At 44.3% G+C, this 14,273-nt stretch overlaps 1 protein-coding gene across 1 annotated transcript in view; it reads right to left on the reverse strand.

Annotated features, from left to right (window-relative positions):
* LOC112556266 (inactive tyrosine-protein kinase transmembrane receptor ROR1-like) overlaps positions 1-14,273 on the reverse strand; it is a 232,331-nt gene that overhangs the window by 158,770 nt on the left and 59,288 nt on the right. The window contains exon 2 of the mRNA XM_025225105.1: positions 85-153. Within this exon, the coding sequence (XP_025080890.1) occupies positions 85-153 (69 nt within the window). The remainder of the gene's footprint in view (positions 1-84; positions 154-14,273) is intronic.

The following is a 14,273-nucleotide window of genomic DNA, read 5'->3' on the forward strand; positions in this document are numbered from 1 at the left end:
ACTGTCAAAGGGAAAAATTCCGCAAAGCCATTTTTTAAAGGCAACAAGCCAATTAGACCCCGGGTGTGGAACCCTGGCACTTACCTGGGGCGTGAAGCGATGACACCACGAGAGCGAGTTGAAATGCAGATGTCAGAGACGACGCTGCCGAGCCTACAACACAAAAAGCACACCATCTGATTAGTTAAAAAATGAATTTTTCTACAAGGCCCCCATCTCCTTCATCTTGCTGGTTAACTTCTTTAAAGAGTTTCTTTAAAACTAGACATCATACGCCACTGGCACGAGACAAGAAAAACCATTCCTTTTGCTTAAAAAGAAAGAAAAGAAAAAGAAAACATACCCGTTCTAAAAAAAAAAGGAAACACACAGTCATAGTGAGCGAAAATCAGTTTAGTATAATGTGACACAAACTATTTAAAATGGATATCCTACCTATTACAGCAAGTTATGAACCTTAGTTACACCCTCACTATTGACCTTGCGCCCAACAATTGTGTTGTGGTGGGTGTGCATACACATGAGAGAGAGAAGACAAGTCATCAGAGATTCTTGGAAGAGAAAAAGGACAATTTTAACTCTGTCAGAAAAGTGTGTTTTGGGCCTAAAGGACTGTTATTGTTTGTTGTCAATATGTTCCTATGAAAGGTAAAGCACACATACACATATTGGACTTGTTAATCACAAACACCAAGTACACCATGGAGGTGCGGGTTGCTGTAGTCAACGTCGTCCCCCGTCATCCGGGGCTGGGCGCGCAGGTCAGACATGCGCAAAGCTTGCCAACGCCATTGTATCCGACATCCAAGCCGCCATCAAAGACTAGGGGCCATGGCCTGTCATCAAGGAGGCTCCACCATAACAAAACCCAGCGACCCAGCTTCTAGGCTTCAAAACGCGGGGGCACAACTCCTCACCAGTCACCAACCCTCTCCCTTAACTCCCTTTCAGACCCAAGACTTCCATCGAGACCTAACCTGGCTTGTGTCGAAGAAAGAATATTCAGTGAATTAAGGGACAGCAGGATTTAAAATAAAAAAGTCAAAGGACGGGTTTGGGTTTAATGTAGCTGGGGGGACGGAGGATCTCGAAGAGTCATGTTACATCATAATGGTGAAGGTAGTTGAGCGTAGGGTGTGATCCACCCCACTCCACCACAACTTTCGTCGCGGCGCTGTCTATGTGCAGTGAACACGCGAGGTGTCTGTGGTTTTGTGTTGCAGCTGCGACAGTTTGACAAAGGGAGGGGTGCGACCTACCCACATAGATGTGACTGAAAACAAAAAACTGGCGACGATTATTGACGACAAGATTCTTCTCCTCTATCCATCTGACCCATCCTGTCTGCATTACTCCATTTCTCTTTAGTTCTGAAATTCGTTCCTCCTTTTCTCTCTATCCCTATGCTTCTATCCCTCTGTCCTTTAGTTTTGTATTTGTAGGACGACAAAGACTTGCTTCCACCCGTTTGCTTATCTTGGAACAGGCTGCACACAGTAACTCTCGGTTCATATTTCCTAGAGCTGAACCATCTGCTTGGGGTCAGAACGAAGGAAGATATAGAAACCATGATGAGACGCAACAGCTGAGTGTCAACATTAATAACCCTTTCCTTTCTGAACCTTACAATAATGGTCAGCAAGCATTTTACTTATCTTTCATTGCGACTAAAAAATATTTCGGAGAGAGTGCAGTCTGTGATTTTGATAATCTTTTATAGCAACGCACCTACGAAACACCTGCACACAGGCACAGTAATGGCTGCGGCTAATCTTTTCAGTGAGTGCATCCAACCAGTACCCCACCTTCCTCTCTCCACCCGAACAACGGTACAGGTCAGCACACAAGAAGAAGAAAGAAGAAGAAGACAGAAGAAGAAGAAAGAAGAAGAAGAAGAAGAAAAAGAAAGAAATGCTGCGAAGTTATGATGCTTGGGCCTCGGCACAGTCTGTGGTGCTACTGTTTGATGGAGTAAGGTTCCGCTGCACATCATCGTCTTTAATATCGGAATCTTTTTCTTGTGAAGAATGCTCTGGGTTTGCGTTGCTTCACCTTGTTTTGATGCGGTACATCAGAGAGTGAGCCTTTACTCATCAGATGCGAGCAAAAGGTGTTCGCTTTGAAGTAAGCCGAATAGGTAGATGCTGTTATCACCTGAAGCTTTAGGTAAGAAGTGCTATCAAAATGATGCGGCGGAAAAAAGCTTTATCGTTCGTTTTATCGCCAACGTAGGGTGGATGTGTTCCGCATCTGTAATTGTATTTTGCTGGCTGTTCCTTCACCCAGTGATAAGGCCTTATACTTGGGTAATGCTCGGGTGGGAGTCCATCCTCTCTCCCTGTATCACAGCCCCACCCTCATCACACCCAGAAACATTCGAAATCTTCAAACGCAAGATATGGCGATCCGAATATGCACCCACCCACCTACACAGAAATATTTATAATAACAAATAGCAGTTCGCCCATAAAATATCCTTATAAGAGCTCGAATAAATGGACGTAGATTGAATAAAATAAAATTTAAGACACTTATCAAAAAAGTAAAGGCAGTAATACTACTAAGAATAGCAAGTGGCGGAGAAATATTAATATGAAGATATACTATACAACGGGCCATCAGGAATAATGAAGTTTATAAAATTATAATGTCTCACCTGCCCACTACCCCGTGGTTAGTTTAGTAGTTATGAGGTCACTAGGCAATAACAGGATATATACTATAAATAACATAATAAAAACCTATGTAATATATAAGATAATTGAAGAAAACAGAATGACAAAGGAAGCACACCCAACCCGCGACTATATCCTTTCTCTCTCTCTCTCTGTATATATATATGTGTGTGTATATCTACCCTCTGTCTTCTCTTTCTGAGCGGGAAGCGAACCAGACTTCCAGACAAGCTCATTAGCCAGAAAAAAATCAAGATGAGAATTGGGAAAAACCAGTAAAAGTATCAGAACCCAAAATGAATACCTCGCCGACTTGTTTTCACATTTCAGATGGGTTTCTCTGTTCCTCATCTGCTCATCTCTTTTCCTTTTTCTTTCTCCTGCAAGACTTTCAAGCTCGGCGCAAAAACTCCTTCTCAAAGAAATGCATGCACTATAATTTCCTTTTCCTGTCGCTCTCAAATGCATGCAAGCAAAACTTTAATTCTGCCTTCGAGCCTTTTTCTGAGACAGAAACCATTCGTTTTCATTACTCACGAGCTCTCTGAGAGGTAATCATGAAATCTGCAGGTAGATTTCCCCAAAGACAGCCTGGCTCCACACGAGCAGGGAATGACAAAAACAATGTGGACGATCCCACTGCTGGCACCCATGCTCAACTCTGGAACTGTCCGAATTCCCCAACTGTCCGTTTTTGCCCCGCACTGCACGTCGTCCTCACCGGGTGGGAGACTCGGGTATCTCCAAGTCACTCCCTGCGGCGTCGCTGAAAACTCATTTTCTTCCTTCACGGAGACAGTTTTTGTCCTTCCAAACATCCACATTCTTCTTGCTCGAGTCTGCTCCCATTGCTTTAATCTTGGCAACAAGAATCAAGACATTGGACTGGGTGAGCAAAGGGGTGCTGCGGAGGTTTATGACTTGTGGATGTCTAAAAGTGAACGCCTTTAGCCTTTGTTGAACTCGGGTGTAATGAACATGTAAGCGCTTGACGACTCTCTACACAAAGAAACTGTCTACCCGAGTTATGAGCAGACAAATGGTTTCCTGTATTGTCCTTCATGAAGGTATTCGTTCATCGCATTTTACTGGCCGCGATTTCCTTTTCTGATAGTATCATAAATAAAAGATAATATTTATAATGCGCGAATTACAAATGTTACAAGTAAAATCGCTCAGTATATATAATATTTTATTTGCAGCAGAATGGTATATTTATAACAGAAAGGAAAACAGAACATTGAAGTTGCAGTTATGCGAGGAAAAAAAGGTATTTGCAAGGCAAAGACAGAAAATACAAATAGCATTAAACGAAAATGAACTGTTATCTATATAACGAGGGAGAGTGAAAACTTGTGTCGGTTTAAAGATTCTTTTTCAACATAACAACCTCCTTTTGATATCAAATACCCTTTAATCTATTATATGCAGAGCCTAAGCAGTTGCTGAGCATTTTAATAAGGGAGGAGCAGTTGATGTTTGGAGGTTCCATTAGTGTCTGAACACGGGAAACGTTTTTAGTCGGGAGGTGAAAAAGTTCAACATCTTAGCACAGAAAAGGTTAAAAAAAAAATTTTCACGGACCTTCATTCAAAAATCAGACTGGTGTCGTCGTAACCTATGAACAAACCAAATCGCCAAAATAAAAAAAAAAGTGAACTCGCAGACAGATTCTTGTATAAGATGATCGAAGAGAGGACTAAGTGAAAGTTGCAAAGAAAGAAGAAAAGAGAGGCGAGGAGAGGCCGGCGAGCTGAAAATCGAAACGATGTTAACACAGGGCCTTTGATTTATTCCGATCCCACAGCCATTAGCTGCAAAAGCTAACAGCCACCATAGTGACCAGCTCGCCGAGGTCTGGGCGAGGAAATCTTGACAGCTTCCAGGGTGGCGCCTTTCATGGACATGGAGAACCGCCACTTCATCATCCACAGGGATCAGAAAGAGGCTTGGCGCGTCACACAGCCACCCAGTCTGCCAGCCTTCCAACCGTCCTCCCTCTTATTTTTACGATCGACGTTCAGGCTGAGCCATTTGGCGTCACTTCCTGTATGGCGTCACTTCCTGTATGGCGTACCTTCCTGCCTGCCAACGGTTTCCACAGCGAGGCTCTTCCCACGAAAGCAACGAATGGCAGCAAACTAAAGGATTTCAAGGTAGCACGAGTCAAACTCATGCTACAAGTTGCTGGGAAGTTGGAATAACACCGCCATCATTAGTTTGTTGGTTAATTTTGTTTGTAGAAAAGGAATGAGCTAAAGTATCCGTAATTACATCAATAAATGCCGCACCAATGGAGCCCTATGAGCAGGTGTGGCCTTGCCCGACCATCGAGCCGGCTTTCATGACCTCGCGGAAAATTAAGTCTCTTTTTTTTTTTCAAAACACGGACATGAACGACTGTCTTCAAAGGTCAGCACCACGAGAACGGAACAGGACTTTGCGTTTAGGTTTGGCAGCTTAACATCTCGTAATGAATGAAACCTACTCACACAAAAATATTGCATCCTGTTAGACTTTAAACGAAAATTACGGGAAGTGTGTTGCCCACAAAACGGCTTCAGTGCTGCGTCGATCGCGTCAGCGAAAGCGAGGCTCCGTCTTATCTTCTGCGTTCTTGTCCGTGTGAACCTGCTGACGCTCCATGTGGACTGCACCCTCGACAGTCTTGCCTTCCATTTCTTACCAATGACGTCATGTTCAGTGGTTTAAAAAAACGAAATCGTAAATAACAAAAGCGGTCGCTTTTCCTACAGTTTCATAAATGACAGATATGACGATGGTAATGTTGACGACGAAGACGACATACCAATCACTGACTGCCTGGTGGTAGCAATCGTAGTCGTAGTAGAAGTAAAATATTTCAGAAGTAGCTTCTGGGTAGTCACAGCACCAGTCGTGCTCGAGGCTGGAGGGATGCTGGTTCGATACCGGCATGGCGCAGCCTAGTTCCACCAGGTATCCCAGCTGTTCAATGGGTACCTGACTTCCTGATAGGTTTGAGTGAGTAGAGAAAAACACATTTGTTACAAAAAAGACAATTGGTCCAGAGATGACTGTGGTCCTATTACTCACTTCCCAATGACCCAAAGGTTACGAGACTAGATACCATAGTGAAGCCACAATGCCAACAGGAAGGTCTGCAATGAGTAGTAGTATGAGATGCCAAAGGACAGACTACTCCCATCAAGAACCTAATTAAAAACGGAACAAGATGCTCTAGGATCGTGATCGTGGCAAGGCTACCCTTAAAAAAAGAAAGAAACTTCGCTTTTGTTTATTTGAGACCCCCTTCTCCCCACACTTCCTATTTATATTTTCCGCAGAGGACCCTTGGGCATCAAAGATGTCGGAAACCGCCCTCGTTTCAAGATTTCAATATGTGGATGTTCTGTTGGCAGCCTGCACACGTTATGAGGCGTTAATTGCGTCAGAGGTACCCGCGGCTTGCACGTGGAAGGAAGGAAGGCGTAGTCACACAAATAATGAAAAAAAAATTAATAGAAACCTCTCTTAGATTAAAGTGACTAAGCACAGGTTGCCTGGCTTAAGTCCGCCTTATTCTCTTCACATCACTGATTTCATCGTTGACATCGTCGTCGTGTGTCATCGCCAGGCTCACATCTCACTGCTGTCCTCCCACATCTCTCACGCCTGACTGGCGGTGCGTTGTGCCTGACTCCATCACATCCAGAACCTTCCCATCATCCCTTGCCCCTGCTGCTAATTATCTTTTTGGCAAAACCATGTTTTTCTCTTTTTTGTTTTGTTTTTGGCGATGTGAGTGTGTGTTTGGGGGAGGAGGAGGGTGAGTTTGGGGGTGTGGGCTGTCATAAGCGGCTTTCATTTTAATTTGCATCTTTTACACCAGCTTCAGCAGCAACTGTAACAGCAAACGGGCAGAATAGTCAACTTTAGAAAGATTTTATGAAAAGAAACATTTTGAATTCACTAATCAGCCTCAGGCATCACGTCTGCAGGTATGTGTACAGACTGTTAAATTATTTCTTTAGAATCTTTGGCATGATTGCTGCAATCTCCTCATGTCCTAATGAGACCAGAGTTCAGACACAAATTAAATTTACAAGCCACTTCGACCAGTAACCTTGTTTATTTGGGGTGAGCTGGGGGCGGAATGAAGGAGGGATATAAGTCTCTCTCTCTCTTCCATTCTCTCTCTCATACACAGAGCGGAGGAAAAAAACGATGGGAAAAAAAATAGGAGACAAGGTGTCCAGAGACCTAGGTGGCAACAGAAGAAATGACAAAGAGAGAATAATTAAATCCCACCAGACAATAAGAAAAACCCGTTACTGGCCATGACACATACTGGTATTGAACCGGAGTGCTCCGAGTGTAAAGACCAGTGATCTCCACGAAGCCTCCCAACTGCCTCCATTGTAAGTGAGGAGGACTACTTGCTCGTCATGGAGGTGGTCGTTCACTGTCCACACTTTTCTGATTGACACTCTCGTCGTCGACGACTTAACACGTCCACGGGCTGCGTGCCGGAGGCAGGGCGCACGCGGGTGGTGGCGGGTAAGTGATGGATTGCGCGGCTCCAGGGACATGACAAACAGAAAGGCAATATTCCCAGACCCCCCCTGGCACAGTAACAAAAGGTGGGATTTTGTGGGGCGACTGGCTGAAACGTCTCTACAATCTGGACAAGTTCCAGGCAGGCAAGCAGTAAATCCACAAGTCCTGGCAGGCAGGCTGGAGTCGGTGGCGACAACTGAACACTGAGTGGATCAGTGAACGCCTAGTGAGAACGAGACATCCACATCCCGGAAAAGAAAGAAAAAAAAAGGGGTGAAAAGTTTGGTGAGGTTGAAGGAAAAAAAAAAAATAAGGATTACTTTTTGTTGATGGACTGGCACCCATTTCTGTGCTCCAATTTCTTCAATGATGCCTTCTGTGTTTTGAAAAACTTAATTAGCTTGTGTGCACGTATTTGTGGAAAGGGGAGAGAGAGAGACAGACCCTAGACTCATCCAAGGCATCCCCTACCCCATTCAAACCCACGAGCCGCATTCCGCTATCATTAAACCCATCAAGAGAGATAATCACACATGCCAGCATCATGCTCTTCTTTAAAAAAAAATATTTTTCGCTTGCACACGCTACAGAGATCAAAGGTCAAAGGTTGGACAGGGCTCAAGTGGACCAAAAGATGCGAACCCCAGCTGCTCTTTGGTCCACTGTCGCACGACTTTCCACAGCAAGGTGTGTTGGTGGGTTTATGTTGTCAGTGAGCTCCCTCTTGATTTCTTCCTAACCCTCTCACTTTAATAATAGCTAACCCTGGACAGAGAGTGGCGATATAATGAGTTGAAACTGTACTCAATCCCCAAAAGCAGAAATAGCAAATAATATAAATTTATTTAAATCGCACAAACACGCGCGCACAGAAGTTAGAGGTAAAAGCCGCAAAGCAGGAGTGGCTGAAGGAGGTACAACTGGCCAAGTGCCAAAGGTCACTGCACTCGAAGTTACTTTTCCTCCAGCGACTTTCCCCTTTGATCTCTTTCAGCAGCAGCATTTACTTGGTTCTTCTCTCCGATCCCTGATAATTTCTTTTTTGTTCGATATTATGAATTGCTCTATTTATCACCCACATCCCCTTGAAGACAAAAGACGACGCATGCAATTCTTTCCTTGACATCAAAACTAAAAAACACACATGGATGGAGACAAATTTATAATATAAAAACAACAAATTTATAAAAATGAATGGAATAACAAGCATATACCTACACACATACATACATCGTACATAAAATCAGTGCCAGAAAGCTATAACCAGTGCACAAGAGGAAACAGACCGACTTCTGGTTGATGGCAGTTACAGACAAGAGACTGCAGCCTGTGTCAGGACTACAAGACTTTATCTCGCACTGCGGCGGAAGCTGAAATGCCACCGAGTGCATGGCAGCGACCTTCCCCTCTCGCCTCCTCCCTGTCCCTCCCTCAGTACGACCGACTGTAAGTCAACAGTGCAGCTGATGCTGTGGCTGATACCATGACCTCAGAGTAAGGTCCTGTGGTAACCTCCATCAACAGGACTGTACAGCCCTGCTCTTACAGGGACATGCGGGCTATCTGATCACGACCTCGTATTACTGGACTCCTGGCAGACTATTTTTTTCAGTTAACTACTAAAACGAGGCAGTTGTGTACAACACTTCCGGTTTAGTCACATTCTTTGTTTAGGATCACCGAGACTAAAAGTGAAGAACTTCTCAAGAGGCAACAGACCACAATTTATAGTATAAACCAAGCAGAAAACTGTTCACTCGCTACATTTCGTGGCATGGGCAGATATACGAGAGAGAAGCAGGCGATACGTTCCTGTAACGTGACAGGCACGTAAAATTCTCTCGTCCAATGGGCGCAAGTCTTGCATTTACAGGCTTTGATTAACTAACACGATAGCGTTAAAGAAAACGGAGTGCTTCATCAGTTCTAAGCACCATCGAGTGAGAAAGTTTTAAAACTAACAATGTAGTCATTAGGAGCACCGCCAGCCCTAATAAAGTCCTCAGAGTCTTCCCCTCCTGCAATTGGTCGCAAAGAGTAAATTGCACAGCTTGAACCCACTAAACCCACTCGCCCATCCTTTGCCAATCTCCATGATATGAGTATTCTTCAAGTACTGTGTTCTTAGTGATAACACTTTTAGCATTTCTACCTTTTTTTTTAAACCAAGTTCTGCTGGCCTTCATCAGGCCTCTCACACCTATCTGGCGTTTGGCGAGGGCTCCTCGAGCAACCTCACATGATTAGGGTTTCACTTCTCAGCTCCGTCAGGTTGAGACAAACCTTTGGCTCACACATTACTCCGCACCTTTAACACTCAGCGGGCCGAGAATTTTTCTGATTAATTATTTTTATTATTTATATTTCCAAACATATCTCTCTCTCAAAGAGTCTTTTGTGTCGCCGACAAGAAATTTATGAAACTATATCTGGAAAAAAAATTAAACTTCACCACAGTGCCAGAATCAACAGTTTGAATAAGGTTGAAGATGCAACGCTGCAAGAAATGTGTTAAACTCTACAAGCACCCCGAGCTTGTTAACTATGAGCACAAACCATTTTAGCCACATTAGCGGCATCAGGCTATTAACATTCTCGCCACATTAACAGCATTTGGCTATTAAATGTTCCGGCTTTATTAGCAGCATATGGCAAGGAAGCAGTTTTAGCTACATTAGCTGCATTTCGGTATCAAATATTCCTCCTATATTTGCAGCAGCCGTCTAAAGAGCTCTGCAAAGAAGTCTGCAAATTGACCGGACAAGTCCTTTCCGGTCAAACTAAAAGGAATGTGTCATGTGACATCAGCCCTGTGACCAGCAATGTCACCTGATCCGAGTGTGCACTCCATTAGAAATGTACACTCGTTGTACGCCCATCGAATCACATTCATTAGATTTCTGTAAATACATTTACTTGTCTGGTTGGTCGTCCGGACGCAGACTCCGCAGGACGCCAGTGGATGTGTCTACTTCTGGATGTACCACGACTACCACGACTACCCCGCCCTCACTCCCGCTGCCATCATCTCGTGTGCAAATAAAAGCCACTGCCTCAGTGGAGTCTGTCCGGACAGAAATGGACCTGAAGCAGACAGAGGTTCGCAGACGCCGGGTGCGCATGAGCCGCAAATAAGTCCAAAATGGCGCCCACTTCCGGTCCTCGCTGAGTTCGCTTCTGATCAGTCTGGGTCAGACAACAGGAGACACACATCTCCGAGCAGCTAAAATTGGAAAAAACCCAACCGAAAATCTTGCCAAAGGCCTTTCCACCATCACTGGCAACATTTAAAATTGCACGACATGTGTTTGTACAGTTTGTACACCAATGCATTCTTGACGGGCAGGTTTTATTTCATACACTGTCGCACTAGAAAAACAAGTAATTATAAGTGGAACAGATTAATCAGAAATAGTAGACGAAACATTAACAGTAGAAAAAAATTCTTCTGACAAATAGTGTAGAATTTTCTTCATAACAGAAGCGGCTGAGAACAATTAGTGATCCGTGATCAGCGAAACTAAATGAATGACATGACAATCATTTCCCAGATGAACTGCTACGATAATTAGCTTTTAATCAACAGACATTGACTGACCAGTAACTGATGACATATCAATGAATTAAGTGCAGAAGTTTTGAAACCCTTAGCTGGTTACTGTCTTAAAAAGAAAAATGTCACCGAAAATTTTTGGTTACAATGACGAAATGTTTCTGTTTAAACAAAAACTATTTTTTGCTGAAATTTTCTTTAATCAGCACAATTAGAAGAAAAAATGCCCGAGAATCCAAATGCATCGGATTGCAGAACAAGTCCTTTCATCATTTACATTACCCAGCAGAAATAACTCAACAAAAAAAAACCAAAAAAAAAAAAAAAATGCAAATAAACGAGCTGGGCGGAAGGAGAACAGAAAAGGCAGACAAGAAAAGGCAGAAAAAAGCGCAAACTGCAAACGTCAACAGAAGATGACGAGGCCAATCTCCAGCGACAAGTGTCTGTCTCTCAAGTGGGCGTCCGGACGGTGGGACAGAAAGCTTCCTCCTCCCCAAGCCTCTCTACCCCAACAGGCCGGGGGAGACGATCAGTTGGTGAGAGGCAGGGTGTCAGATAATTGCCGGGTATCAGTGACACGGCGGGAGTAATTTTAACACGCAGTTGACCGAGAACCGCCATAGGGAGGGTACAAGCGGTTTGGAAACCACGTGAGGAGGCAGACAGGATCTTGCGCGCTGAGTTAACAGCCAGGGGCAAGCAACCCAGCCACGATGGAAAATGGCGGTCCCTGGTGGTTACAGAGAAAATACCAGCAAATAATGGGCAAAAAGGCGATTAGAAACTGTGGCGGAATCTTTACACTAGCAACTTTTTTCAGAAAGTTTTTTTCTGGAGTTCTACTGTCTAAAGGGGTGGAGTGGAGGGTAAGATCGAAGTTAGGCAAAGTTATTACTTGGTTGTTCTTGTTTGCTCTCTTACTAATATAATAAACCTCTTCTCCTGCAGGATTATGTCCCTTTGCACAGTTGTCGGACTTGTGCAGGGTTAGGATTGTGTCCCCGGCACGCTTGTCCAATTTTCAACAGGAATGATCCGGACTCACACCCCTCCCATGTTTTAAAGAGACAATAAACTGAAAGATTTTTATTTTTTTCTTTTCTCAAACTCGTTTGTCTGCATTTTTTTCTCACTGCGAGAAAGAAGATATAATCCGCCACTTCATATCTCATTCAAGCACAGAAAGAAAAGAAGAAAGATTTTCCTACAAACTTTGTCCCGTAAGCTGTTTTCTAGTTGTGTCCAGTGGTCCAAGTAGCAATCATAGTTTTAGACCTCCCTTCTTTTGTTTTCTTTGAAGAATACATCTTTTGGCATCCACATCCGCTGCTCTTCCTTCACGTGTACCTGCGTCACGTGCCTCGGCGTCTGGAGGGGAGTAGAGGGAGAATTGCGGGTGGGTAGAGAGAGAGAAGGGAAGCACTCTCCTTAAAATAGTTGTGAGATGGCTTTCACAGCAGTGTTCGCCGCAAGCATGTTATGACTGCGAGGTGATACCAACCATCAAGGCGGCACGTCTATCTCGCGCGCCATCAGTCTATGTCGCAATCAGCTGGAATCCCCTTTGTCGCGGACAATTTCATACGCTCCTGCGACTCCCGCTCGAAACACATCCTCTTTCCCTCCCTCCCCCGGTCTTACCTTTTACTCCGGTATTTAACTTTACCTCCGTGTTTGTACTGATGCCATTGCACGGGACATCAGCGCAAGCCAAGCGGCAAATTTATTCACCTTCACGCGCAACCTTTGACCCCCAGACGGCAGCCCACAGAAGGAAGTAGGATACAAGCGAAAGGGGCGTTTGCCTTGAAGTCTTTCTTCTTCCGCAGAAAGGAGGGATCTTCAGCGAGGGCTTAAAAAGCGCAACCGACTGACCCTCTTTTTTCGGAGCTGTAAGCAAGTCGAGCGTTGCATGCCACCCATAAGGAATAACTAGACAGGTAACACAGTCGCCACAAAAGCTTACATGCTAAGACATTTCACGGCAAAGCTTGGCGCAAGCAGTTGACGACTTCGAGAATCGTTCAAAACCGTTGTTTCAGTCTGCCAAAGACCAAGTTCGCTCCCAAAATTGTACACAGACTTCTAGAAATGGACGTAATAGGCAATTGTTGACCCAACCCGATATTGTTTCCAACCATTCCCCTACCCCGCATTGGGAGGGCTGTCACAGTTCCTCTGGACGCACCAAGATTCCAGCGAAACTCTAGACAACAAAAACAACAAAAACAACAAAATTGCGGAAGCCTGAGCAGAACTCATCACGTAGATTAATGTTTTCTTTCTTCAGCGGACGAATCTGAACCACCGCGATTCTGAAAATGTCATTTTTATGGCAATTATGCACAAATTTTCTTCATCTTTGATCAGTTCTGGAACTACCGATTGCTGGGGCTGTAATCCTGACAAATGTGAGAAGAAGTTTTTGCTTCTTTTGTGGAAAATGATGAGCCTTGTTCCCAACTCCTTCGCATCCTGCAATAAGCCACTTACAAACCCCCGAAGCTTCAATTATTTGTTGCAGCAGTGACCAGGTGTGAAAAGATGATCACCGAAGTGGGTAATTTGTTTTGTTTTAGCTTGCAAATGACATAAAAATTACATCACTATCAAAGGGACATTGTAAGATAAGTATTTACACATTTAACCACCAATAGGTGTATTTCTGTATCTTAGCTCGAGTTTGAGAATGGTAACAACAAAATGAAGACGAAGCGACTTGACAACAAACTTCTATCGAAGTGTTACAACAACAAAGTGCTAATAAAGTGGCGCAACAACAAAATACGCAAGGAAACACAACTCTCGCAGATTTCTCTCCCCTTGGCGGGAGTTACGGAAGTTGGCACCTGCCAAGGACGTCTTAGCGCCGTCGTAACATCACAAACGTCGCCGACGACGATGGAGGAAAGGTAAACAACTTTGCCCTCAGCTTCCTCCCACACCCACCTCCTTCCCCCCAAGTAACCCGGAGGCGGGTTCTCGCTTGAAGTTGAGAAATGCTCGCTTTGAGTAAAACAATAAACTTGCATCGGCCGCATGGCAAGGATGGCATCGCTGGCGCGGAAATCTTACCTGTATTCATGCAGGTGCAGACAGGTGCAGCTTCACACTCACCCCGGGTGGAGTTCCTACACAAATAAGCGACGCCTGAGTTGCGACTTGAAATCAGGGCGAGAGGCTACAACACCTTTCTGAACTCGTTACACTAGCAGGGACACCGGGCTGTTGTCAAACGGAAACAGGCTGATGACTCGGGATGAGAGAGAGATGAGATAGATAGAAAAAGGAATTTGTTTTCTTGAAGAGCGTTAATGAAGTCTAACATGCCTAAAACAAGGACGTGGAAGAAGTTGACTATTGTATCTACAACTCACCCTCCTCTTTGTCGTGAACCTCAGATGAATGCTAATCTGATGCTTATTACTGAAGGAATGTATCTACCAACTGTTTACAAAGCTGAAGTTTTCGCATTTCGTTTTTTGTTCGGTGAGGAAGGGGGA

The sequence above is a fragment of the Pomacea canaliculata genome, linkage group LG2 (genome assembly GCF_003073045.1).
Source record: "Pomacea canaliculata isolate SZHN2017 linkage group LG2, ASM307304v1, whole genome shotgun sequence".
Taxonomy (NCBI): domain Eukaryota; kingdom Metazoa; phylum Mollusca; class Gastropoda; order Architaenioglossa; family Ampullariidae; genus Pomacea; species Pomacea canaliculata.